Source organism: Triturus cristatus, chromosome 12 (genome assembly GCF_964204655.1).
Source record: "Triturus cristatus chromosome 12, aTriCri1.1, whole genome shotgun sequence".
NCBI lineage: Eukaryota > Metazoa > Chordata > Amphibia > Caudata > Salamandridae > Triturus > Triturus cristatus.
In genome coordinates this window covers 78,181,587-78,208,380 of record NC_140595.1, presented here as the reverse complement: position 1 = coordinate 78,208,380, position 26,794 = coordinate 78,181,587, and the positions used below count along the sequence as shown (strand labels likewise).

Genomic DNA, 26,794 nt, shown 5'->3' with positions numbered 1-26,794 from the left:
ATGGGGGTTCCTGCCAATGACTAGAGATGTACGCAGGGCCATCAGCCAACTCTAAACGCGGAGGACCTTTACTCCGTCAGGGCAATGGAGTATTTTACTCAGTCACCCTGATGGCGTATATAACCCATCCTCCCGACTCTATCGGGCCCTAGGTTGTGTCTTAAAACAGGAGCTGGTGTAGTGATGTGCGAGAATGAAATATAGTGGACGAAAAGCACATCTAACCAGGAATGACAAAAAACTGCAAGAGGACTTAAAAATGAGGGGGCATACTGGATAGGTTTGTAAGGGTTAATGGGGGAGCAGAAGGGTCAATGGAAGGGGGCAGAGTCTGAGGAAGGGGACCAATAAAGAACCATTGGAAGCTGTCAGCAGCTCATGAAGAGGGGAACACAATTAGGACACGAACGAGGTAGTGAACACCCTTCAAATGGGGAGTACCACACATAGGGGTTAAAGCAATGTGGGACATGTATCAGAAGCTGTATGTTGTTCTTAAACCTGCTGGTGGTATCTCTGAATGTCTTGTGTGCAAGTTGTACTGACTTTACATAATGGTGACAAACAGTAAAAGGCCGGCATTTCTTGTTTGGTAACATTTTATTGTAATCCAGGGGCATTCTGAAAACTTCTGCAGCGAGTATGCAGCCTCCCACAAACCCTTACTGATAGAACCAGCATGGTGGCAGCGAAGAGTGTATTGGTGCAAAGCCTTAACCCCAGACTATGGTTTCCAGCAAGCCATACCCCATGGAACAGATTAAAATGATACTGGCTGAGACAATAAGTGTTCATTAAAATCTGCTTTTTCCATGATGTTTACAAAATTCCTTTACAGTACCCTCTATCAAAGCTCTGGATCCAGAAGACAATTATGACCCTGAAGAAGATGAATCTTCACAAATGGAAGGGTACTAGTTGCGCTGACATGGATTCCTCGGTTAACTGCCTTTACTAGATAGTTGTAAAGGTAACAACTGAACAGAAATAGGCTCAAGCTTAGATTGGAATACAAAAGTTGCTTTACCTTCTGTGATAGGGAATTTTGTTATGCATCAGCTGTTGTAGCAATGTTTGATATGATTGAGGACCTCCTCCGCCTTGCCTTTTTCCAGAGTTAAGTAAATGCGACTGTCCATTCTATGATGGTATTTACTGTTTACATGTTATGGCGTTTAAAAGCTGGATTTAATTGTAATTCAGAGCTAAATGCTAACAAATAAAATAGTGAATGTGCAAAGGTTGCCATACTACAGAAATTAAATAAAGAACTATGAGAAAAACAGTAAAAGATCTGTGCAGTGGCGGTTGGTAGGCGTGGTGGGAGGGGATTGGGAGGAGAAAAAAAAAAAACACAACTTCACTTACCTGATCGCTGCATCTCTTCTCTGTCTCGCCCACGTCGTGTCTCCTCCGCGCGTCTTCCAGGAAGCACCCAGGCTCCCCATAGCCAGTGTTGTGATTGGTAAGCACCCAGGCTCCCCTTAGCAAATCACAACGCTGCAATGCCGCGTTATGATTGGTCTGAGTGCCGTGGCTCAGCGCTTGGACAAGGAGGCTGAGCATGCAACCTGGATGGAAAACATGCAAAGAGTGCATGACTGTTTTGCCAGGACAAGCTGCCCGGCCAAAGCGTCATGCGCACTTAAGAGGGCAGCAATCACTCCTCTTCCCGGACATCAGGGGATGCAAGCCACGTTCTAACCGGACGATACTAAAAATAAAATGATAACTTCAGTTATTATCATTTTATTTTTTCTTATACACTGCTCTGTGAGCAGTGGGGCGACGCTCTTCCGCCTTAGCGGAGGAGCCGCCACTGGATCTGTGACCAGTAACTCTCCTCAACATCACTATTGGCAAGTGGGAATGCTCAGAGGGGGGGGCAGCCAACCAGGTTGTCGATAATGCAGTCTATAGCTACTAGTACAGGAAGCGGAGAGAAGAGAAGCAGAGTTGTTTGAGGATCAATAATCTGCCATGAGTATTATTGACCTTGGAGCTGATCACTGAAGCTCATCTTTGTCCGTTACCCTGGTCACGTGTCCTGACCGGCAGCTCAGGTACACAAGTCATGTATTGGTCAATGAATAGGGTTACGGATATTTCATAATGCTACACTAAAGGTTGGGTGCATATATAGCTCCCGGGAGCGTCCATTTTGTGTAGAGTTTCGATAGTAGTTCTGATTTACTTGTTCAAAGCTATTTGTTCTTTTGTACTGTTCCCTCCGTTGCCCTCTTAGATACCAATGTTTGACTTGGATCCATGCCTAGAGAATGGTTTGTGTATGTATGTGTGTACGAGAAGTTGAGCTTTTATCGAAAACCCTTTAGCATTCGTGTTTATTTTGCTTGGGCAAGGACACCATAGAGTTGGTGGACAGGGATATTGGCAGATGGTCAATCAAAGAGGAAGAGTTACAAAGTACAGTGTATCAGAGGAGGCATGTGGTACTGGCAATGCTGCCCAAATACAAGGTCATTAGCAGATTAGATAAAATTAAGTGCTGGACATGAGTTTAGGTGCTATTCAGTGCACCCAACACCACCACCGTGGGGTACGTTATTTTTCAGGTGCGATAAATAGCACCTATTAAAGGATTTTGTGGAATAACACACGATTTGGTGTATAACACCCCAAAATTTGCATGATATGGTAAATACTGCATGCTTTTCCCCCATTAAATCTTCCGAAGGTTGTTATTTAACACAGCTGATAATTATGGATGCGTTAAATCAGTGGTGTTACAACAAACAAATGATGGACGGAATGCTGACAATGCAGACATTCTCCCCCAGTCAAGAGATCTGGGTTAAATCCATCGTTCTTTTGCCCACTACACCACCCCAGTTCAGACATGGCCATATGCAAATCAGTCTTGACCCTGTGCCTCATGGGAACAGTCCAGCCCGAACTGCCAAGCCATGTCTTCCCTGGACCGGAATCAAGCATCCTAGGACCGGTTTCTGGCTATCAGCCGTAATCAGCCAGGATAGCTTGACTCCAGTGGCGTAGTGAGCACGGGACCCACGTCTGGGCATACCCATCCCACTTGGGGCGAAAAGCGCTACAACAAACAAATTGTGGGTCCCTTGCTCTCCATGCCACTGGAATCAAGCTATCCTGGCTGAAGAGGGGTGAAACCCCGAAACCGGTCCTAGGATGCTTGTTTCCAGTCCAGGGAGGACCTGGCTTGGCAGTTCGGGCTGGACTGTTCCCATGAGGCACAGGGTCAAGACTGATTTGCATATGGCTGGGTTCAAACTGGAACGGCATGGTGAGCAAAAAAACGATGGATTTAGGCCCAGATCTCTGTACTGGGGTGAATGTATGACATTGTTCTGCATTCTGTCCATCAATTGTTGTTTTTGCATTAAATCAGTGGTGTAACAAAACTTGAGGCCCCCCCCCCCGTGCCTAGTACATGGAGGGGGCCCCCCCTCTCCCCGGCCCACCACCTACCACTTTTGCTGTTGGGGCTCCCTGGAGCTCGGACCCCCCAGCACCGCAGGGACTTATGTTACGCCACTGCGCTAAATAAAACCAAACTCATAATTCAAACCCTGTCCCCGTCTTACTAGCATTCTCCTGATCTGTTAATTTTATTTTCCAAATCTAGCAGACCAGGAAAACCCATCATCTGCCAATTCTGAATCCGGGTCGAAAGGTTCATTTTGCTTGCACGTCAGCACACAAGTTTCGTACACTGAGGTGCAAACTTCTGAGATCCAAATTCTGGGCTGCAAACCAGCACAGTCAGTTTAACCAGTGAATTGATTCAGTCTAACGAGCTGGAAAAGCAGCTGTGTATTCAATCTTTAGTCTTGATGAAAGAGGAGAAGCCGATTTTTAGGTCGAGCCTGGGCAGGTCATGCGCTTTATGCAGTATTGGAGTATGGCTTTGAAGCCCCGCCCACTTTTCGCCCACATTTGTCATTGACTTGTGTCATTGTCCTTCGTAAACGATGTCTTGCAAGTTATTAGGCTCGTTAGTCCCTCCTTGTCTACATTTGTAACCTCCCATGAGGACTTGTCCTTTTACTTCTGTTGCGACACGGTATGTCTGATTTAGTCTGTAAGCACACGACATGCTTTACTCTCCATGCGCGCTTTCACTTTCAAGCAGCCCCAGATAATGGTGGCCGCTTCTTTGAAGTGAAATAGGTCTTGCATTTGCAAGAGTTTGAGCTATTGCCATTGTAAATGCTTGTTTTCATTCTTAATGGTCCTCATTGACTTCTGACCCAGGTCTAAAGACTTCCCACAGGTGGCTACCTTGGCGGAAATACACCATGTCCTGCCTTTGCAAAATTACTGTGTATCATTCTGCACAGCATATTAATTTAAAAAGAGAATACACTGGTTCTGTCCATCAAAAAAATATTTTCACTGATATTTATGAAGTATAAGTAATAGTTCGGGAGGATCATTATCCCCAAACATCAAAAATGTACAGGTTAAATGTGTTTGAGAATGTAAAATCATAATGCACCAGAGTTTATTTTTTTTTAAGTTTTAAAACTAAAGCTTATAAGGGGAAAATATAAATTGAAGCTAGAGCAACTGATTTTATTGTTGGCAGCGTTAAAAATCAAAGACTATAAAACAAAACAAAAATCAAGATGCAAATTAAAAAGATGCTTTCATGCTTCAAATTTTTGTATCTTTCATACAGCATGTTGGGCTGTGGCATGAGCATTAAGCATTGGCAAAGCCAATAGATCTGCCCCGAGAAGCAGTTGTGATAGTAACATTTTAGTAACAGGAGAGCACCGAAGATACAGCACAGGAGAGCACCGAAGATACAGCACAGGAGAGCACCGAAGATACAAAACAGGAGAGCACCGAAGATACAAAACAGGAGAGCACCGAAGATACAAAACAGGAGAGCACCGAAGATACAAAACAGGAGAGCACCGAAGATACAAAACAGGAGAGCACCGAAGATACAAAACAGGAGAGCACCGAAGATACAAAACAGGAGAGCACCGAAGATACAAAACAGGAGAGCACCGAAGATACAAAACAGGAGAGCACCGAAGATACAAAACAGGAGAGCACCGAAGATACAAAACAGGAGAGCACCGAAGATACAGAGCAGGAGAGCACCGAAGATACAGAGCAGGAGAGCACCGAAGATACAGAGCAGGAGAGCACCGAAGATACAGAACAGGAGAGCACCGAAAGGAGAGCACCGAAGATACAGAGCAGGAGAGCACCGAAGATACAGAGCAGGAGAGCACTGAAGATACAGAGCAGGAGAGCACTGAAGATACAGAGCAGGAGAGCACCGAAGATACAGAGCAGGAGAGCACTGAAGATACAGAGCAGGAGAGCACTGAAGAAATAGAACAGGAGAGCACTGAAGATACAGAGCAGGAGACCACTGAAGATAAAGAGCAGGAGAGCACCGAAGATACAGAGCAGGAGAGCACTGAAGATATAGTCAGGAGAAATTTCTGGTGGACATCTCTCCATGAGGACATAGTAGACTACGTTGAGTCTTGCAGCATGTGTGCACAAGCTAAGGAAAGTACTCAATTTAAGGTTTGGCTTCTACATCCTCTAGAGTTACATCATCAACCATGGGAAGTCCTTTCTATAGATGTTATTATTGGATCTTCCTAAAACTCAAGAAATGTAATACCATCAGTGTTACTGTAGATTTTTTCACTAAGGCGGCTCAGTTCTCTTTCTTGCCTAAATTAGCCACAGATAACCATCGTATATTCTGAAATGGTCAGACTCCATTGACTTCCAACGAAGATAGTTTCTGACAAGGATGTGCAATTTTGTTTTCAAATTTTGGGCCTAGCTTTGTCATTTCATCAGCATCCACAGAGCCATCTCTTCTGGATTTCATCCTCAGACCAATGACAGAGAAATTTAACAGAACCATGGAAAGAGATCTTTGTTGGTTTGTCAATGCACTCAATCCAATTGGAAGTCTTTACTTCTATATGTGAAGTTTGGCTATACAACATCAAACATCATCTTTTGATAAGAATTAGGACATTGAAATCGATGAGTTTTGATGCTATTCCAGAGTTATTGCAATGAATACATGTATATATTGGGACTCCTAGATGTTTGGCTACCATACCTAGGTTATGGTGAGATATTCTGCCAATTAAATAGACCAGGCAGGTCATTTTTGCCTTGTTATCTTGTTTTTACCATATTCATCCTTCTTTCCAAGTGTCTTTCCTAAAGCCTTCTTGTCCTAGATATTTTCTGACAGCTCCACAACTTCTCAAAACTATTTTTGCAGATGGCGATGAGGAAAAGGTAGTAAGTGAAATTTGCGAATCCAGAATTCTTGGTGGTAAATTGTAGTGTCTGTTACATCCTGCACTCATCACGGTAGGCAGGGTTCAAATGCGGCTATATGATCGGTTGCCTATTGGGACCCAAGTCAACTCCCACATTTGGCACGATCACATACTATGCAGTATAAAGGCATTACAAGGCATTGCGTAGTAAACATAAATCACCCATGGAAGCAACCACAGAAACATACTTTAAGCCGGCATTGCGAGGCAGGCCCGTGCAATCTGCCCCCCCCCCGTTATCAAGTCTGTAACAACGCTGAGAGGGGAGAGCTGGTTTTCGGTCAGACCATGGCGGGGGCAGGTCGGCCCATCCCTCGGATTTTGTGTTGTTTCTAAGGGCACCCTCTCGAAAGGTATATCGGACCTTCTAGTCCCATACATTGATGCATATTCATGGCCCATCGCTCAACAGACGGGGCTGCTGTAGTCTTAACACGCCTGTGCCATGTCCCTCTTGGCTTTTATTAGGCCTAACCAGAGCAGTGCCCCAAGATACCAATTTCAATCTACATCGTCTGTTATGTGGAGCAGTGTCAGTTTGGGGTCACAGGGTATCCCCCACCCCAGAACTCCCTCAAAGGTCCCCAACACCCCACTCCAGGAGGATTGGGCAGTGCCAAAATGTGTTTACCAAGTCCCAGACATTGCACTGCATGCAGGCACCCAAGGTGATCAAACCCATCCTGAACAATTTATCATGGGTGAGGGAAGTTCTTTTCAGTCGGAGCAGTGGAACTGGGAAGCTCTCACTGCCTCTCTGGGGCAGCCACAGCCTCGGTCCAGTCCTCGTCGAGCGGGCCCAAGTCCCGCTTCCATGCCTCCCTCACTCCTGCCATACAGTCCTGTATATATCGAAGTAACATTAAGTTTATTTCCGACAGTTTGTGTTCAGGGATGTTAGTGAGTAGGAGTTTGGCTTCCAAAGAGGAAAACTCAAAGTTCCTTCCTTGAACTGAAATCCAGTCCTGACATTACTTTGGAAACTGTGTGCCTGAATGACCTTTATCCATTTCTTCCGAATCCAAGATGGCAGAAAGGAACTTCTGGTTCGTCTCCTTATTCCCTGTGACCTTTCGGTATAAAGACACATTCGCGAGGCGGAGTCAAAATGTCGCAACATAGATACATTGTTGTTCAGTCTGATCGGTCCCAACTTGCTCCTTCTTTACTGCTGCTCCTTCTTACTCCTTTGCTTGGTGATCTTGCTTTACCCTAAACTAGAGATTTTGTTAACTTATAGATATTTTCCTCTTATCCCAGTTCTCTCTTGAGTTTTTTTAGCTTCTAGTGCTGGTCCGTCAATCTGGAGTCTCCCCAGGCTGAACAGAGTTTCAAGGCATATCTCAAAACCAAGCAAAGAACTTCAAATTCTACTCGACCAGCCCTTGACAGGGACCGTACACTTGCTCTTTAAACTGGTAACCCGTCGTAGCTCCTCAATGTTTACTTTACAATCCTGAGCAGTGCAAACTCTCAAGGTACCCTCCAGTGCCATCTTTTCACACGGCTTATCGGTGGCAGTTCCACAAGCTACCACGAAACCAGCTACAAGGTTCACACACTGGCCACCATCACCAGCTCATCATCCTGACAAGTGGCTACTGTTCTTGCTGCCAAGCAGGGCATCTCCACAATGCATGCCTGCGGCAGTTCCTCAAACGCATAAACTGTGAGCCCCTCACACTGCAGAAACATATGCTCACGGTACAGTCTGCCCACCTGCATCTCGCAGTCTTGTATATACCGTATATCTCGCAGTCTTGAATATACCGTATACCACTGCTCACGCTTCCCACCTCTAGCAGCCCCACACATCTTCTTGCAAGTTCCTCCATATCTCATTTCATGTCAGTGCCTGTTTCTCACACAAGGTACCGGTTGCACCTCTTAACACTGTCCAGGTCTGGCTTTTGAAGCTTCCTACTAGAGTGAACTCCTTGCACCACCCACCAATGCTTGTTCTTCACACTGCTCGTCCGTGCTTACGACTCAATGCCAATCAATAGCAGTCCCTGCACTGCCCACTAGTGCCAGCGTCTGACGCTTCCCATCCACATGAACTCCTCACATATTCCACCAGCGCAGATGTCTCACACTGCCCACAGGTTCATTCTCCTTACACTGCCCACCTGTGCCTATGGATGCGATTCACTAAAACACCATGGTTAGCGGAAGTTACATCATGCATCCTAAGACCAGATGATGTCACCGATTGACCCCTATTCACACCAATAGTCCCACATCCTCCTTCTATTTGCTCACCAATGCCAGCTCCTCATACTTTCTACTTACTCATCATACTTGGGGTTCCTGCTGCATCCTTAACACCTCACATCAGTGCGACTGCAGCCATTGCCCATTAGTTCCTACTCCTCACACCGCAAACTGTTACAAGCAAGTTATCACTCCGAACAGTGCCCCCGGTGCTGGTTTCTCACACCCTTCATCGTTGTCCGTTATACTTCCTGTCAGTGCAGGCACTTCACACAACTCTCAAATGCCCACTCTTTTCTGCACAACACCACCCGCTTCTCACACTGCTCACTAGTTCAAGCCACAGCCAGACTCTTCATCGACCTCCCCCGACATACCCACATCACACCCCACCTCAGATAACTCCACTGGCTCTGCCCAGAGAAGAGAGATACCAATACAAGCTGCTGACCCACGCACACCAGACTCTACACAGCTAAGGACCTGCCTACATTAACCACTGCGTGAACTTCCACCACCGTCGAGAAGACTACGCTCTGCCTTGCTATCACTGGCCCATACGCTCCACATCTATGGAAGCAGAAGTGGAGGACGCGCCTTCTCCCACATCGCAGCAAAGACCTGGAACTGCCTCCCCATGCAACTCCAGACCAATCACCTCACTCCCAGAGTTCTGAATGGCCCTCAAGACCTGCCTGTTCGAATAAGCCTCCGGGACCTGCAAGCGCCTGGATACCACATCGGGTGAGTAGCTGTGCTCTACCAATCGATATTGATTGGATCAAACTGTGCCGGCTCCTCCAGTGTGCTAGACCGACGTCCCGTCACCTCCGCAATCTACCATCATGTTTTAGCTCAATGAGCACCAGTGCCAGCCCCTCCACGGTACACCAGTACACTTTGCTGGCATTATCATACTGTGTGCATCCAACCTGCTTTGGAAGCTGCTGGCGGTATTCTCCCCATTCAGGTGGTAGCACACAGAGGCCTAGATACCATTGGTGCAGCAGGTGCAGAGGCTCCGGGGCTCAGACCCTGAGTAGCCTATTAAACCAAAATGATTGCTTTATTTTACTAAGCCGACAGCAGTCAAAGGGATCCTTTCCCTAGCATGCACCAGGACCCATGCAATCCTTGCTACAAAGGAAAGGGGTAGCCCTGGTGCGGGGATTCACAGAGCCCACAGCAAAATAATATTTGTCTGTTCACGTGTTCCCTTTTACCCAGGAACAAGGTTTAATTCTGGTAACCAATTACCCTATTGTGGCTGCTGGTGGCCCAGCAAGGGTCCTAGAGACTGGTGTTTAAAACTTCCAGAGAGAGCCGGTGGGACAACCTCTCGCCTGTATAAACAAGGTACATGCCTTCTCTCTTCCTTCTGCCTGCCACAAACAGGTTGTCTGTGAGACTGCCGAAACGAGGCACCATCTGGCTGAAAACTCCTGATGGGAGAGATAGTCCTGGCCCCGGGAAGGAAAGTGAAACAAGGAACCACACAGTAACTGGCACTGAAAACTGAGCCCCTGGGTCTCACAAGAGATCTACCTCCCTCTCTCTCTCTCTGCCGCAATCGGTCAATAGAGACGTACACTGCGTCATGCCATATTGGGTGTACAATCTAGACAGCGCTGTAAGAGAACTGGATTGGTTCCCGGGGTAATTACCAGTTACTGAGATTAATTCAAGCCCTTTACCCATCTCTTTTTTTCTCGTTTACCCCAGGGATCCTACCTGGGCAAGACCGGCTGTCAATACACCTTCGGCTTTTATGTAGCCTGACGGCTAGGGCGGTCGACTTTAAATCTGGGGAACAGGTTCGAGTCTCGGTAAGGACGCTCAACATGCTGTGATTCTGGGAAAATCACTTAATCTCCCCGTGCCTAACTAAAATGAATGTGTCCTCTTGTAACGCAACTGGTGCTCTTGTAAAGCGCTCTGATACCGGATACCTTTGGGTTAAGTTTGCACTATATAAAGTCCTGTAAAATAAAAATTTTACTAAGTGTAGCGCTTTTGGGGTTATTGCTAGCCTCCATTAATATAGCGCAGAGAATCCCATTGAAATGGCATTGATGCTCGTTAGGTAGTCCAGGTACGACTTTCCAAATTGTTCAAAGCTTGCCACTGCATATTGTAGTGTCACTGCACTAGCAATGACAGACTGGGGCCATCTGCACATCATATACAGAGCCAGGGACCTGGGGCATTATATGGCACTGGTCTAGGCCCTGGGAATGCCACTGCACAATAAGCATAAGGCTAAGAAGCTTTGGCAAAGTCAATAGGTCTGGCTTAATGTGCCAGTGTATGTAAACACAGATATTCGCAAATGCTCTTTACATGCACAAATGCTGTTTCCGTGCGTTGCATGCAAAAATGCAGTTTACATGCACAAATGCCGCTTCCGTGCACTGCATGCACAAATGCCGTTTACATGGACAACTGCCGCTTCCGTGCACTGCATGCACAACTGCCGCTTCCGTGCACTGCATGCACAACTGCAGCTTCCGTGCACTGCATGCACAACTGCAGCTTCCATGCACTGCATGCACAACTGCAGCTTCCATGCACTGCATGCACAACTGCAGCTTCCATGCACAACTGCTGTTTCCATGCACAACTGCTGTTTCCATGCACAACTGCTGTTTCCATGCACTGCATGCACAACTGCTGTTTCCAATGCAAAAACAACAGTTGATGGACAGAATGCAGAACAATGTCATACATTCACCCCAGTACAGAGATCTGGGCCTAAATCCATCGTTTTTTTGCTCACCATGCCATTCCAGTTTGAACCCAGCCGTATGCAAATCAGTCTTGACCCGGTGCCTCACGGGAACAGTCCAGCCCGAACTGCCAAGCCAGGTCCTCCCTGGACTGGAACCAAGCATCCTAGGACCGGTTTCGGGGGTTTCACTCCTCTTCAGCCAGGATAGCTTGAACTGTTTCCATGCACAAATGCACAAACGCTGTTTCCATGCACAAATGCTGTTTCCATGCACAAACGCTGTTTATCCCTTTACAGACAGGCCTGTATGTTTTGCACGTTCTGGGAAAATTGCAATATGGATTGCTTTCTGCCTAAAATGCATGTAGACAGTAGCGGCTGCTACAGAACCTGGGTGGTGTGGCGTGGGGAAGAAGGGCGAAGAACGGGATGAAAAATTTAAAATAAAATCATAAACACTTACCTGGCACGGCCGGCCCACCAACCGGCTGGCTGCCACCTCTCCTGCGTCCTCCATCATCTTCCTGCAGACTCCCGGCCAGCAGCAGGAAGCACCCGGCACACAGGCTGTCCTGAGCCATTCACAACACTGCAATGCAGCTTTGTGATTGGTCGGCGCTCAGACTGGAACAGGGAGCCTGTGCATGTTCCTGACTAGGCTGTGTAATGCAGCCTGGTAGGATCATGTAAAGTGTGCATGAACTGTTTGGTTGGCCCGAGAGGGCCGGCCAAACAGTTCATGCGCACTTTGGGAGTGCACAACACTCCTCCCCTGCTCTGGCCAGCCCCGCCCGAGAGGCACTGACAGCTATAGGAAAAATAACAGAACGATAGGTATTATCATGTTATTTTTCCTTTTGTTTGGTGGGGTGACGCTCCTCCGCCTTGGAGGAGGAGCCCCCACCGGTAGGAGATAAAAACTGACAGGGACAAACACTGTGATGGCAGAGTATACTTTTCTGATGTAAAATAGTCCATCATGCATTCCAAAGGAAAACTTCCTAAATGGCGGAATGATATGGCAAACAGTCAATGGCACAAAGTGAAAGTGTGATACTCCTCTGGGTAGAGCCAAATCTAACTCTATGTACATGTTAAAGATTTTGTACCAACAGGTAATAAATAGCTGCACTGTCAAGATGGACCTACAAAGCACCTCCCTGCTCCCTATTGGCCGTACAGCGACCACCAATTCACAACCTGTGTGCAGACTCAAACCTACTTTAAACCCCAACATTCCATAATAACCTGAAAAATGACCACAGCTCAAGATATTGCGAAACTTTGACGGTGAGTGCGTGGGGATTACGTTTCGTCAAATAACGTCCATTGAATTGGAAACCAGGGGGCTGGCATAAATCACAAAGGATTCGAATAAAGAGGAAGGGGCGGGTACCAGGTTTACCTTCCAACCAGCATGTATGGTAGCAGGGAGGCGCGAGCCTGGTTCCGTTCTCACTCTCCAGCACACACTGACCTCACAGCTGGTACGAATGAAGAGGAGGGCCGCACCAGGACAGGCCTGGGGAGAGCTGGGGCAGTGTGAAGGGCAGAGCCTTTGCTCTGTTACATGTACTGCCTCGTTTCCATTTCTAGTCACTGCGCACGCACACACGTAGTGGAATACACTGCAAAAGTTCCTAATGGTAAAAAAAACACATAAAAGTCTCTGAAGCGTGCAGGAATGGGGCCAGGGGAGTTGGTTTTTCCGTTTTGCGACTGAACGCATAGACTACCATTTGCAGGGGACATTAGGCAGTATTTGCTTTCCCACACCCACTAAGTAAGGTTACTTAAAAAAAACAAGCGTTGACCTGTGCGAGAGCTATTGGCTTTGGCAATGTGTTTTAGCCATTATGTACACCAGTGGTGCTACTGTTCATCATGGCTAAAAGTTAGTGGGGTGGGGTACATTCGAGTGGGGTAGAGTGAAATTGGGTAGAGTGGAGTGAGGTAGATTGGTGTAGAGTGGAGTGGGGTAGAGTGGGATGGAGTGGATTGGGGTAGAGTGGAGTGGATTGGGGCAAATTGGAGTGGGTTAGATTGGAGTTGAGTAGATTAGCCTGGTAGATAGGAGTGGGGTACATTGATTTGGGGTAGACAGGGTTGGAGTGAGGTAGATTGAAGTGGAGTAGATCGGGGTAGATTAGAGGGTACAGATTGGAGTGGGGTTGATGGGAGTAGGGTAGATCGAGGTAGGGTCGAGTGGGATATCTATTGGGGTAGAGTGGAGTGGGGTAGATTGCAGTGGAGTAGATTGCAGTGGAGTCAGGTAGATTGGAGTGGAGTGGGTAGGTTGAGTGGATTGTAGTAGGGTACAATGGAAGGAATGGAGTGGGGAGAATTGGAGTTGTTTGGAGTGGCGTACACTGGAGTGGTGTGGGGTAGATTGGGATGGGGTGGACTAGACTGAAGTGGAGTGCAGTGGGGTAGATTGGAGTGGAGTAGATTGGGGAAGAGTGGAGTGCAGTGGATTGGAGTGGAGTAGACTGGAGTGGGGTTGATTGGGTGGATTATGGTAGGGTAGATTGAAGTGGAGTAGTTTGGAGTAGGGTAGATTGGGATGGGGTAGATTAGGGTAGGTTGGAGTGGGACAGATTGCATGGGGTATACAGGAGTAGGGTAGTTTGGGGTTGTGTAGGAGAGATTGGAGTTGGGTGGCTTGGTATGGAGTGGAGTAGATTGGCCTGGGGTGGAGTAGATTTGGGTGGCATGTGGTAGGTTGGAGTAGTGTGGACTGGGTAAAGTGGAATGGAGTTTGGTAGATTGGAGTTGAGTAGGGCAGATTGGGTGGATTGGAGTGGGGTAGATTGGAGTATGGTAGATTGGGGTGGGGTTAGATAGACTGGAGTGAAGTCGAGATTGGAGTGGAGTGAAGTAGACTGGGGAAGCGTGGAGTGGGGTAGATTGAAGTGGAGTGTGGTATATTGGGTGGAATCGAGTATGGTAGATTGGATTGAAATGAGGTAGATTGAAGAGGGTTGATTCGAGTGAAGTGTATTGGGTAGATTAGGGTGTAGTGGAGTGGGGTAGACTGGGTGAATTTGAGTAGGGTAGATTGGAGAGGAGTGGGGTAGATCAAAGAGGGATGAATGGAGTGGGGTAGTTTGGAGTGGGATAGAGTGGGGTGGGGTAGATTGCAGTGACATTGTGTTGAGTGGGGTAGAGGAGTTGATTGGAGTGGAGTAGACAGGGGTAAATTGGAGTAAAGAAGATTGGGGTGGAGTGAGGTGGTAGACTGGAGTGGGTTAGAGTGTAGTGGGGTAGATTGGGAGGAATATAGTAGAGCAGCGTGGAGTGGGGTAGATTAGAGTGGCATAGATTGGGGGAATGAGGTAAATTCGGACGGGGTGGACTAGATTGAAGTAGAGTGCAGTGGGGTAGAGTTGAATGGAATAGATCTGGGTAGATTGCAGTGGGGTAGATTGAATGGGGTGAAGTGGAGTGGTATATACTGGGGTAGAGTGAGTAAATTGGGGTGCAGTGGATTAGAGTAGATTGGATTGGGGTAGATTGGAGTGGGGTGGATTGGGATAGATTGGACTCGGGTAGATTCGAGCAGAGTGTGGTAGATTTGAGTGAAGTATGGTAGATTGAGTGGAGTAGATTTGAATGGAGTGGGGTGGAGTAGATTGAGATGGAGATGGGTAGACTGGGATGGAGCGGGGTAGACTGGGATGGAGCGGGGTAGACTGGAGTGGAGTAGATTGTAGTAGAGTGGGGTGGGGTACAGTGGAGTAGAGTGGGGTAAGTGGTGTAGAGGGGCAGGTTGAGGAGTGAGTGGCACAGATTAGAGTGACGGAGTCGAGTGGAGTGTCGTAGAGTGTCTTAAAGTTGAGAGGTATAGAGTAGAGTGGCATGTTGTGGAGTGAGTTGTTGTAGAATGGAGTGGTGGGGCACAGAATGGAAGGGCATAGAGTGGAGTGACTTAGTGGGGACTATGCATGGCTTGGTAGCGCACTGCCATTACAGACAACACATTTTTTATTGAAATTACCATTACATTTGCACCGAAATATGGTTTTACTGCACACAAACTAACACCTAGTGTACTGATATATTTTAATTGCATACAAATATTTGTATCCACCACACTTTAGAATGACAAAATAAATGTGCTTCATTTGCAATAATTCTGATATATTCGGAGACATCAGCCCAGTTCATTTTTTTTGTGTACTAGAAAAATAAAAATACGTCCCACACCCTCTCCTCTTACATGCATACTCAGGATTGTTACATAAATTCTCTCACTTTGAAGTCGGAGAAAGAAAAGTAAACACCAAGCTCCCTCAGAAGAGAGACTTTGACATTGATCTCTGTCTTTGAATGTACTGCAAATGTAACATGGTAAGAACAATATTTAAAGGCCGTTTACAGAAAGCGAGTTCGTGGAAGAATACAGTAAACAAGGTTTGCGCAACGGGAGGGAGAAACTCGAGCTGAACAACCTAAAGAAAATACGGCCAGCAAATAGAAAGTCAGAAAACGTGAGTTACAAACCACAGAGCCAATGGTAAGCAATGGGCGGAATGCATTCCTAGATCACATTTCTGAATGTCCCCAAGATGTCTTTAGCAAACCAGCCAGCTGCGCTGTCTGATAGGCTTCGACCTAAGATTGCAAGGTCCAGAACATATGCCACTGACTTCACAGTCATTTCTCGAACACGTTGTTTTCTCCCTCACAATGAAGCATTTGGATCAGGTTCTTCAGGTTCTCAGGGATTATGTGCAGCAGCACACCTGGTGAAGGTCACAAATCTTGGTCTGACAGCCCGAGTAAGGGCCCCGCCCTGGCTTTTATACAGACACTGCAAACTGATTTAGTACCATGAACGGCAGGTGCTCAACTCCGTGTGCATGCTCAGGCAGGAAGAGGCAGAGATAATTTTCAAAAGTGAGCACTCCATCGGAACATGGTGGGGTGGGCAGTGGTGGCAGGAATGGGCACCTCGTTCTGTAGGTATGGAACGGGACCAGCGACAGCAGTAAAAAGAAATTGGTTAATCCTGCATAGCAAAACTTACCATAACATAACTGAGCACAACATAACTAAAAACAGACTGGAAACCAAATACAGTCCTAGTAAAAAATGTCAAATTAGCCCCAGAGCGCAGGAGGCCACAACTCCACTGAATGCTGCCATGGCACACATGCCAACAGACTCGAATCAGATGGGACACTCCTGATTTCATAAGCAAAAATGGCTTTATTTTAGCTTTTCCCCACTTTATACTGCCTTTGCTTCAATGTATGTCAATGCGGTAAATAAAGTCCCCAGATGTCTTTTTCAGCATCTCCCACGATCAAGTTTCAAAATGTTGGCATGTATCATACATGCCATTAGACCCCGTTCAAGAGGGAGATCCCCGATTTTTTAAAGCCAAAAATGTTTTACCTTTGGACGTCTCCCGTCTGAAATCGCCTCTTTTTCAATAGAAGTGAAGGGGGAGGGGAATATATTTTTTTTTATCTCCCTCTTTCCTCTTCTAAAATGTTGGCATGCATGATGTATACCATGGGGAGACGCTGGATCATGGCAGCCCATCCATCTCTGAAAGCAGCCCCCACGCCTGCAGCCCAACGGGCAAATACTTGAGTGGCAGAACTGGCAAACTGGCATTGAACATAACAGCAAGCATGCAGTAGTTGGTAGCATGTGCAATATAAGAAACTAATATGGCATGCCCCATCAGGCCATCAAACACTACAGGAGACCCTAATAAGGCCTATTCTAGTGCAAGTTTTTTTTTGTTTGTTTAGTTATATAGTGTGGCTAATCACCCGCGAGGGTATCCAGGCGCTATCCATGGGCATGGTAGATTAAGTGATTTAGCCAGAATCACAGGATGTTGCGTCAACACCGAGACTCGAACTTGGATCCCTAGCTCTCGATGCGGCACATCTGGCTGCTGCACCCAAAGTCAAAACTAAGCGGCCATCAATGGGACTTATTCTCAAAGATATTTAAAGGAGTGCGTGTATCATACTTCTTATATACGCCTCACACCACACATTGCCTCAAAGAAAAAATATTGGTACATCCGGTTGCATGTCTCCACCAAAATAAGGTATGGTGAGCGTACCATGGCAAATCATGCGCTTAAACCCAGTCGCAGATTACATAAGGCCCCTTCACCGAGGGACGCAAAAATACTAGGCCCTAATACAATAGAGAGCATTCAATTGACCAGTAGCCCCCTCCCATCAAGCGCTCACAGAGCCAGTGCTTCCAAATGACCAGGCCTCAGGGCTTTATCACTGGACAGTGCCAAAGAACAAGAAAATGCTAAATTGTGGCCTTTGTAGTGAGACGCATGACAAACTCCAACGACAAAATGCCATTTTGCTTGATTACCAACATTCCCTGCATTGCCAATCAGCTGCATCCAATCCTCACCCAGGCCCTGCTCTCAACAGACCAGTGTAGAGCTTAAAACAGTGCAAAATCCATCTCTGTATTTTGATCTTGTGGAACTAATTTTTAGAATTGTTTTTTTATGGTCTTCTGTTTTGCTGCGGGTTACCTAAATACCTAGTTTACAAACTGGTTTAGGTATAGTGATTAGAGACACTTTTTGAATCGTCTGAGGCCCTTTACAATGGAGAGAGCCAGTCAAAGAGTCTTTTTGGAGTAATTGTTGTCATAAATCAATAACTATCCCACATGACAGCCGACACGTTTCGCTTGGAGTTCTCTACATGAGCTTTTTCTAGTCCCGTATTGGTTGCAAACTCCATTTTGATCTCAAAACTGAATTACAGTTGGGGAGCAAATTTCAGGTGTTTGCTCCCACGTTTTGTGACTGGTGAAACTAGGTGCAAGTTGCTGGAACAAATATAGTATGTGCAAATTTCTGCATACATTGGCATGGTGATTATAATGGGCGATTAGCGCGTTATTCCCTCTCCCTGATGCTTAACATGTAACCTAGGGCAAATTACACACCTGCTAATTTGCAAACCTCGGACAATTGTTAATTAGCAGATCGGCAATCTGCACCCAATTTAGCTGGGCACGGATATCTGGCCCCGAGTATTTAGCACATGAGTGAAGCAAACTAGGATGAACTGAAGAGGGTCTTCAGGTGACCAATGAGGCAAAGTTGGCCTCTAATGATTTGGAGGCATACATTCTGGTTTTATTTTGCTGAAAAAGTGACCATATCAATGAATTAACTGTTGTATACAGCTATACCATCTGAATTGTGCCAATGTCAGTCTTAACCGAAGCGTGGCCAAGGATGCTTCGAAAATGTGACCAATTCCACGCTGAAGCAGCCAGTCACATCTTTCCACAGAACTATTGGGCACATCATGCAACAATGGCTGTTTCCCCTACGAGGAGTTGCACGGAGGGTGCAACCTCTCATTGGGAATATCCAGCCTACTTTGCCATGGCTCCCCCAAATTAGGGGCCGCACGGGACCAGCCCGTCGGGGTTGGGGTGGTGTGTGACGCCACCAGCCCATAGTGGATTGATTATTGGGGCTCAGGCACCATGAGACCTGGAAACAGTTTAAGTGATTTTTGGGTTGTGCCCATTCTGGTTCTTGCCACCCCCCCTCCCTTAAAAGGGGCTGCAGTGGGGTGAAGCGGTCTCTTTTCTGCTCACCGCTCTGCTTATAGGGAGCTGCTAGTCCCCCAAACGGGGGACCAGAACTACATTTTTTTGTCCCACTCACCATCCTCTTAGACAGCAGATTGTTGTGTAGTTTAATTTTCCGGTCATGTTTCCATAAAATGTTCTCTTTCAGCTTAACATAATTTAAGTTGGAGTTTTTTGTTCGCTATGCTTCTGTTTCTTTCGCATTGACTCATCTTTTGCAGCGGTTTGTGTTTTTGTCGTATTTATTGTTGTATCTTAGGTTGGCGGTGAGGTCATGTTGGTGGGGCGCTTCGGGTCCATAGAAGGCATCCTTTTACTTGGGATAGGTGGGACAGCCGTCTCACAAGGCCCTCCAAGGGGGTGCTTGAAGCAAGTCACTAGAGGGTGCGGGTATGGAAGTTCTCGTTGCCAACATACCCTTACAGCCAATCACCGCAAGGCCGCATGGGCGCCAAGCTAGCACAGGCCCTTGAGGGGGGATAGTGTAGGGGGTGCCCGGGGTAGGTAACTTACTCGAGGGAGGAATGCAAACGGGATGGGCTGCTCCCTTTAGGGAGAGGCCCACACAGGTTGGCCAGTCATGATCTCACTCGTAGGCTCAACACTGGATACGCAGGGACAAGACTAGATATGGTCAGGAATTTTTATGTATTACAGTCTTTGTTAAGGTTCGCCATCCATCAAAATTGTAAATAATACTGTATATTGTTTTATGGTGTTTCTGAGGATACTTTTATAAAGTGATATTGAGTGCATTTTAATGTGAGATGTTTTTGTTATCATAATAAATACAGCCAGAGGTTTACGACCCCTAACCCAAAGGTTTTAAAAGTGTGGTGTGTGCGGTCTTTAGCAATGGGGGATGATGGAAGTACAGGTGGGAGGATCTGTGGTCATTCATTGGTAGGGCTGGGCCTCGGCGATACCTGGCCATATACAAATTCACATTTTTTCCTCCACTCAGAAGAACTTTTGCCTGTGGTGAAGCCCCTTTCCCTGCACTCCCACAACGTCTGGACATGTTCTGTTCCTTTTCACACCCTAGAAAGGGAAGTCACTCAAGGATGGCAAAGGGTCAACATCATCCTTTTTCTGGAGCAAATCCCTGACTCTGCCAGGGTGGGAAGGTATCAGAGAGAGGTATGTGAATGTCCACATACTCATAAGGTTGGCAGGCATTCACAAATTCCCTATCAAAACACCCCCTGAGCCTTCCACTCCCCACTGCTTGCAATGGGTTTACTATTACATGCAGTCATGACATACAATTATGTAGTAGTAAGTAGGCCTGGGGGTAAATTCCGTTCTGCTCGCGGAATTTGAGTAATTTCGTGTTCCGCGGAGAACGCGGAATTGCCCAAAATTCTGCGTTCTGCTGAATTTTTTGCTTGTTCGCGTTCTCAAAATGCGTGTTCGCAAGATATTTCCCCCCCCGAGCACGCAAACAGCGTTCACGAAGAGGAAAAAAGCATCGCGAACAAGCAATTCCGCGTGTTCGCGGAATTTCTGCGTGCTCACGGAGATTTTCTACCATTTCGCGGAGCTTTGCATAGCGCAACTACGCAAATTCCGCCCACCCCTATTTACAATTATTTTGTGGATTGTGGACTGGCATAAATGGAGTCATTTTCAGCCATAAACTTAGTTTGGCGGCCATAAAGGGCTTAGTGATTCTGACCCACCATGTTTTTCTACAGCGCATGAAATATAATGAATGAGGTCTGATTCAATTTTAAATTGATGGTGAACAAGAGGCTTCACTATGGTGCGGCACACACTTGTTTCACTCACCCAGACTATTTGGTTTCAAGAAAAGAGACCGAGTAGAGAACTCAAACCTGGGAGATATGTGGGCGAATGACCACATGAAGTTATTGCACTTTACAGGAACAATTTGAACTACACAGATCCCAATTCCACAAACATTTACAACATAGATATACAATGGAGTTCCCCTGATCAGATGCAAACATCCTTCCAGAATGCAATCTTTTTAGGTAAAGTTAACAATAGAGACAGCCTAGGCGGGAAAGAAATCTCAAGATTCTACCAAATCCAATTTCCGGCACCCCGACCTCTTTGGAAATCTAGAATCTTATTGAGTGGGTCCAATGATGACTGGAGGACTAGAGAGATGCATGCATGGTGGCTAGAGATCTAGGCATATCAACTAGGCTGTGCCGGATCCAAGTAAATTATTTACATAGAATGAATTATACAACAGACAGGCTATGTAAAAAGGGCGGGATCCCCTCACCCGACCGCTCCAGATGGCATGCGAAGTGGTTGATGTCTTTCACATGGCAAGGGGCTCCCCGATGATACAGGAGTACTGGCTCACCATATTCCAGGGGGGTCTCCAGCCTCTTGTGCAATAAGAGCTACTTATGGTCAGTTGAAATCATTGCAAGCGGCTATTATTATTAGTGTTGTAATAGTGACCACATCAGACAAGATTACATTAGTGGTCACCATATGCAAGTTTACCAGCAGTGACCGCCTAACTGCATCAGGCAGAGTTGCCATCAGTAATGCACAAAAGGCTTTGTCTGTTTGGAATGCCTCTATGTAGGGGATACATGCCAGCCACGTCGCAGTGCCCCTGGTACAACAGTAACATTAGTAACAAGTCTTCCCAATGATTTAGCCCTCGAAAATTAACTTTGAAAATATATTTGAAATCCAGCCATTTTCCTCCAAACATCAGCTTATGAACTGTGCAAATCCAAACATTTTCGTCTTCAATTGATAATTGTGGGATGTGTACATTAATTCAACCATGCAAAAGGTTCCAGTGTAGGAGGTTGGGCTGCACCCAGGAGAGTTACTTGCATGTAGTTTGATAGCTACCAGTTCCTCGCGAGCCTTTCGTTGGACAAGCCTGGTCAAGAGGTTTGATGGCCCTCAGACTCCTTTCCTGGGCTTGGCATGCTAGGGATTGTGGAGGACATTGGCGAGGTGGGCTACCTGCAGGTAGCTGGAGAGCTACCAGTCCCTCGCGAGCCTCTGGTTGGAGAAGCCTGGCCAAGAGGGTGGATGGCCCTCAGACCCCTTTCCTGGGCTTGGCATGCTGGGGATTGTGGAGGACATTGGCGAGGTGGGCTACCTGCAGGTAGCTGGAGAGCTACCAGTCCCTCGCGAGCCTCTGGTTGGAGAAGCCTGGCCAAGAGGGTGGATGGCCCTCAGACCCCTTTCCTGGGCTTGGCATGCTGGGGATTGTGGAGGACATTGGCGGGTTTCAGGGACAGAACCTGGCTGGGACTGGACACACTGTTAGCCAGAAGGGACATGATTAAAGACTGCAGATCCGAAGAAGACGCCTTGGGACAGTTGTGGACGAGGGGAATGGAGAGATGGTGCCCGCGGGAAGAACGGATAAACCGAGCCTGTAGGTGTCCGTGCAAGCCCCGCAGGAGATGGGGCAATGGTGGGGCTACTTTCATGTACAGGTTGCCTAATATTGTTGCATTCAGGCCAACGCCTACGAATGTATTGCTGCTGCCATGAGATATATATCGCCCACCATCTATGGAGGTCTTGAATGACGTTGTTTGGTTATAAAATAAATAAAAATAATGTTATGAAACAGACAGACATGCACTGGTCCGTCTACATGTGTGACCGAAGAGACATACACGTTTCTCCTCAGGTATGACTGCGTAGACGTGCATAGAACCCTCTGTAAAGTGTGACTGAGGAGATGTGCATGTACATGTGTGACTCAAAAGACATGCACTGGTAATCTCCATGTATGATTAAAGGGACATACATATGTTCCTATGCAGGTTAGACAATCACAGGACCCTCTACAGTTGCAGCGGAGGAACCATACTCTGGTCGATCTAGAGACGTGCCGGAGGAGACATGCAACAGTTCCTCTCCATGTCCGACTATAAGGACATACACAGGCCCTGGATAGGTGTGGCTAAAGACATGTCCCTCAATGTGTGGGAACGAATAGATATGCATAGGTCCCTCTGCACGTGCAACCAAAGGGACTTACAGAGTTCCCCTTGTCAGTTCCCTCTACATGTATGACTGAAGAGCCACACATATGTCCCTCTAAATATGTGACCGAGGAGACTTACACAGGCCCCTGGACAGGTGTGACTGAAGATCCATGCTTAGGTCCCTTAACATGTGTGAACGAATAGATATGCACAGGGCCCTCTGGCGCGTGCAACCAAAGGGACTTACAGAGTTGCCTGTCAGTGTGTGAGGAAACATGCAAGATCCCTCTACATGTATGACTGAAGAGCCACACATATGTCCCTCTAAATATGCGACCGAGGAGACTTACACAGGCCCCTGGACAGGTGTGACTGATGATACGTGAATAGGTCCCTCAACATGTGTGAAACGAACAGATATACACAGGTCCCTTTACATGTGTAACCAAAAAAACTTGCACAGTAGCCTCTGTCATTGTGTTTGAGGAAACATGCAAAGGGCCCACTACATATATGACTTAAGAGACATGCACAAATCCTTCTACACACATGACTGAGGAGACCAACTGGTTCCTCTGCAGATGTGACTGAGAAGCCATGCACAGGTCTCTCTACATGTGTGATTAAAGAGACATGCACATGTTCATCTGCAGGAGTGACTTAAGAGATATGCACAGGTCCCAGTATAGGAGTTAGACTGAGGAGACATGCACAGGTCTCCCTACATGTGTGGTCAAAGAGACATACGCAAAATTATTTGTAGACGTCACTGAGGAGACTGTGTGACCAAAGAGGCCTACATATGCTCCTTTGCAGAGGTCACGGAGGAGACATGCAGAGGTCCCTGTACAGGTGTCACTGAAGACAAATGCACAGGTCCCTCTGCAGGTGTGACTAAAGAGACATGCATAGGTCCATCTACATGTGTAGCTGAGGAGAAATGCACAGGTCCCTTTGCAGGTGTGACTGAAGAGACATACAAAGTTCCATGTACGTATGTGACTCAGGTGACAGGCTCGGGTCCCCCTTCAGGTGTGAATGAACAGTCATGCACAGGTCCCCTACAGCTGTGTCTGAAAACATGCACAGGTGATCTACTCGAGGCATGCTCAGAGATCACCCTACAGGTGCGACAGAGGAGGGTCACACAGATCCCTTCTCAGGTGTAGACGAGGAGACAAGCCCGAGCCCCCTAGCGCTGGATCTGAGGAGACACGTGCAGATGCCTGGGATACCTTCCGCTGACCTCTCTTCAGTGGCACAGAATATCCCATATTCAACAGAGCCCCAAGCGACAAGATTATGAAACATGCCACGTGCGCATTCAATGTGTGTCGGTAAAGAAATGGACCTCCGTACCTATGCCACTAACAATCATGAACATTACCAACAGGGTTAAAAACAACTCTGCGCTGACTCCCGTGAAGCCTAGACTTGTACAAATCGGGATCACTTCTTCCTAACAGGGTGCACTTTTTCGTGTGCTGTAGGAATAGTCCTACCTTCCTTCATACTCCTACCTTCCTTTCTCGCTTACTAGCGGTAATTGTGAACGCTAGGTCACCCAGTGCACGTGCAGGTCCAGCATTTCACCCAGGCTCCCCTCCAGTCTTGTAGCAGATAAAGAAGCCGATGAACACGGAGATCCTCGGGCAGTCTGCCCAGGATCACGCATCGTGGTCCAGTGTAGAAGTCAGGATTGAAGTTTTATATTTCTACAAATGTAGGTCTTAATCTCTAGTCCGCACCCACCACCCCCCGTCCCCGCACCCTCTCCCTACAGGGCAGTCTGCCCAGGATCACACATCTTGGTCCAGTGTAGAACTCAGGATTGAAGTTTTCTGGTTCTACAACTGCAATCGTAATTACTAGTCCGCATCCGCTGTCCCAGTGCCATCTCCCTACAGGTCGGCGCCACTCACTTGGATAGCGGTAGTAGAAGTCGTTCTCGATGTCCGAGGCGCTAAGGTTCTTGGTGTGCTCGTGCCACGCCCGGGAGTCGGTCTCGTGGTCGTAGCGCACGAAGATGGCGAAGAGGATGATGGTGATGCCCTCCAGGATGGCGCAGATCACGGGCAGCTTGACCCGCATGTTGGTGGAGTAGCCGGTCATCTTGAGGCGCGCGGGTCAGGTGCTAGGGGTGAGAAGAAGGCGCTTTACTCACTGGTGACTGGGAGAGGAGCCCCGGAGCACACTGAAGGACTGCGGGCAGGTGGCCTCTACTACCGACGGGGGCCGGGCTCCATCGCAGCCGGTGCCTCCCGCCCCCTGCAGTCAGCCGGTCCACTGGTTCGGCCCCGCCCCTCCCCCTGCCTTCAGCCGGTCCACTGGTCCAGCCCCGCCCACTTCCAGGTGAAGCAAAGTTACAAAGGTCCTCGGAACAGCACCCGTCGCTGCCAATTGTTTCATGACGGAAAAATGCCCTGTTACGTATGGTGGAGGATAGCGCTGCAACTCGAGCTGTGCAAGGACGGCGCTGTGCCTGAACACATACGCACGAGCTCTGCGGAATGAGTGGGAATTTCTTAACGAGGAACCCCCTCAGAACAGGAAGAAGTCGAGTATTTATATATTTATTTTGCTTTTTTTTATATCGGCGACATTATCCAAAGGTGCTGGTGCACTTTATTATAAATGTATGTGGTGCACAGATAGCTACAGAGGGTTCAACATCATCAAATATTACCTAATATATTCATACAAGGTAAAACATTACAAAATAGTAAATCTTTAGCGAAAACAACGCACAAGGAGTATAAATAGCCGTTTTACCCCTCCACTGTGCCACCCCCAGCTACCAGCGTGGTAGATTCTAGTTCTAGTCAACTAGAGAGCCTCTGACGTAGACTCAATCCACACACGCGCATAGGGACGTCACGTGCTTACGGCCTACTCCGTTCGCTCTGCAAAGCACGAGACACCATACACCTTCCTCATTAAAAACAGAAACACCTGTAAAAGGTGGCTTTTTATCAGCGCTGTTAGGCCCGTTTGGGGCGGTGTCGCCTGCACCTTTGGACCGTGTTACGATAGCACTCTGGAGTCAGAGGGGGCGGGGGTGGGGGCTGTCAGGGTCATCAATGACAAGATTTCACCACTCTAGGCTGGGATGTGTGGAGTCCGGGGATGCCCATTGGATTCTAGAGCGAGCCTTGAGCTTTGTTACATCAAGGGCAGGACCACTTTAATGATGCAGCAGGGGAGTACTAAATTAGCAGCAGAGTTGACTACATTATGCGGGCAGAAAAGATACATTTATTTTGTGATATATTACCATATTTTGTCTTTTTACACATGCTAACACTGTCTGGGGGAAGCGTTTTGCTTCATTAGTACCAGTTCAAAATCCAAATACAGCATTAAGCAAAAGTGGCCAGCCAGCCTTTGCAAGGGATCTTCCACTTAGCAGCAAAGCGGGTGGCCTGGTTTTCAGGGACGTTTGAACCATTTGAGTTAGAAACACATTTTTTTGTTATTTAAAATCTGCAGATTATGCTCAGATAATGGATTATGTGGCAACTGCGACAAGCACATAATTATGCGGAGAATGCTATGACCGCAAAAGTGCATAATTCCAGTTGCCACTAGGGATGAACACCCTGCCAATTGGTTGCGGCGCACTATAGATCAGTCCAGTGTTACACTGAGGGAGACAGAGATCCAGTGCGACAGATTTTGGTTGATGGATCAATTAAGGATCGAAGAACGGAGCCTGAGCGTGTACCTATGACGGAGTGCTCCTGAGTAGCTGAGGTTCACGCCCATTGGAGCATCCACATCCCAGTCCATTGTTATTTTGCTCACTATGCTACCTCAGTTGGAACAGGGTCAAGACAGATTTGAATATGGCTGAGTCCAACTGAGGTGGCATGGCGTGCAAAATTACTTGTTATTGCATTTATATAGCGCTTACTACCCCCAGACAAGCACTTTACAGCAAGTATCACGCTACTCCA

General features: G+C 47.2%; 1 protein-coding gene across 1 annotated transcript in view; it reads right to left on the bottom strand.

Moving 5' to 3' along the window:
- The window catches only part of RHBG (Rh family B glycoprotein), an 80,894-nt gene extending 55,537 nt beyond the window's left edge, over positions 1–25,357 (bottom strand). The window contains exon 1 of the mRNA XM_085639767.1: positions 24,761–25,357. Coding sequence (XP_085495893.1) covers positions 24,761–24,950 — 190 coding nt within the window. The 5' untranslated portion in view covers positions 24,951–25,357. The remainder of the gene's footprint in view (positions 1–24,760) is intronic.
- Positions 25,358–26,794: the final 1,437 nt, after the last annotated feature.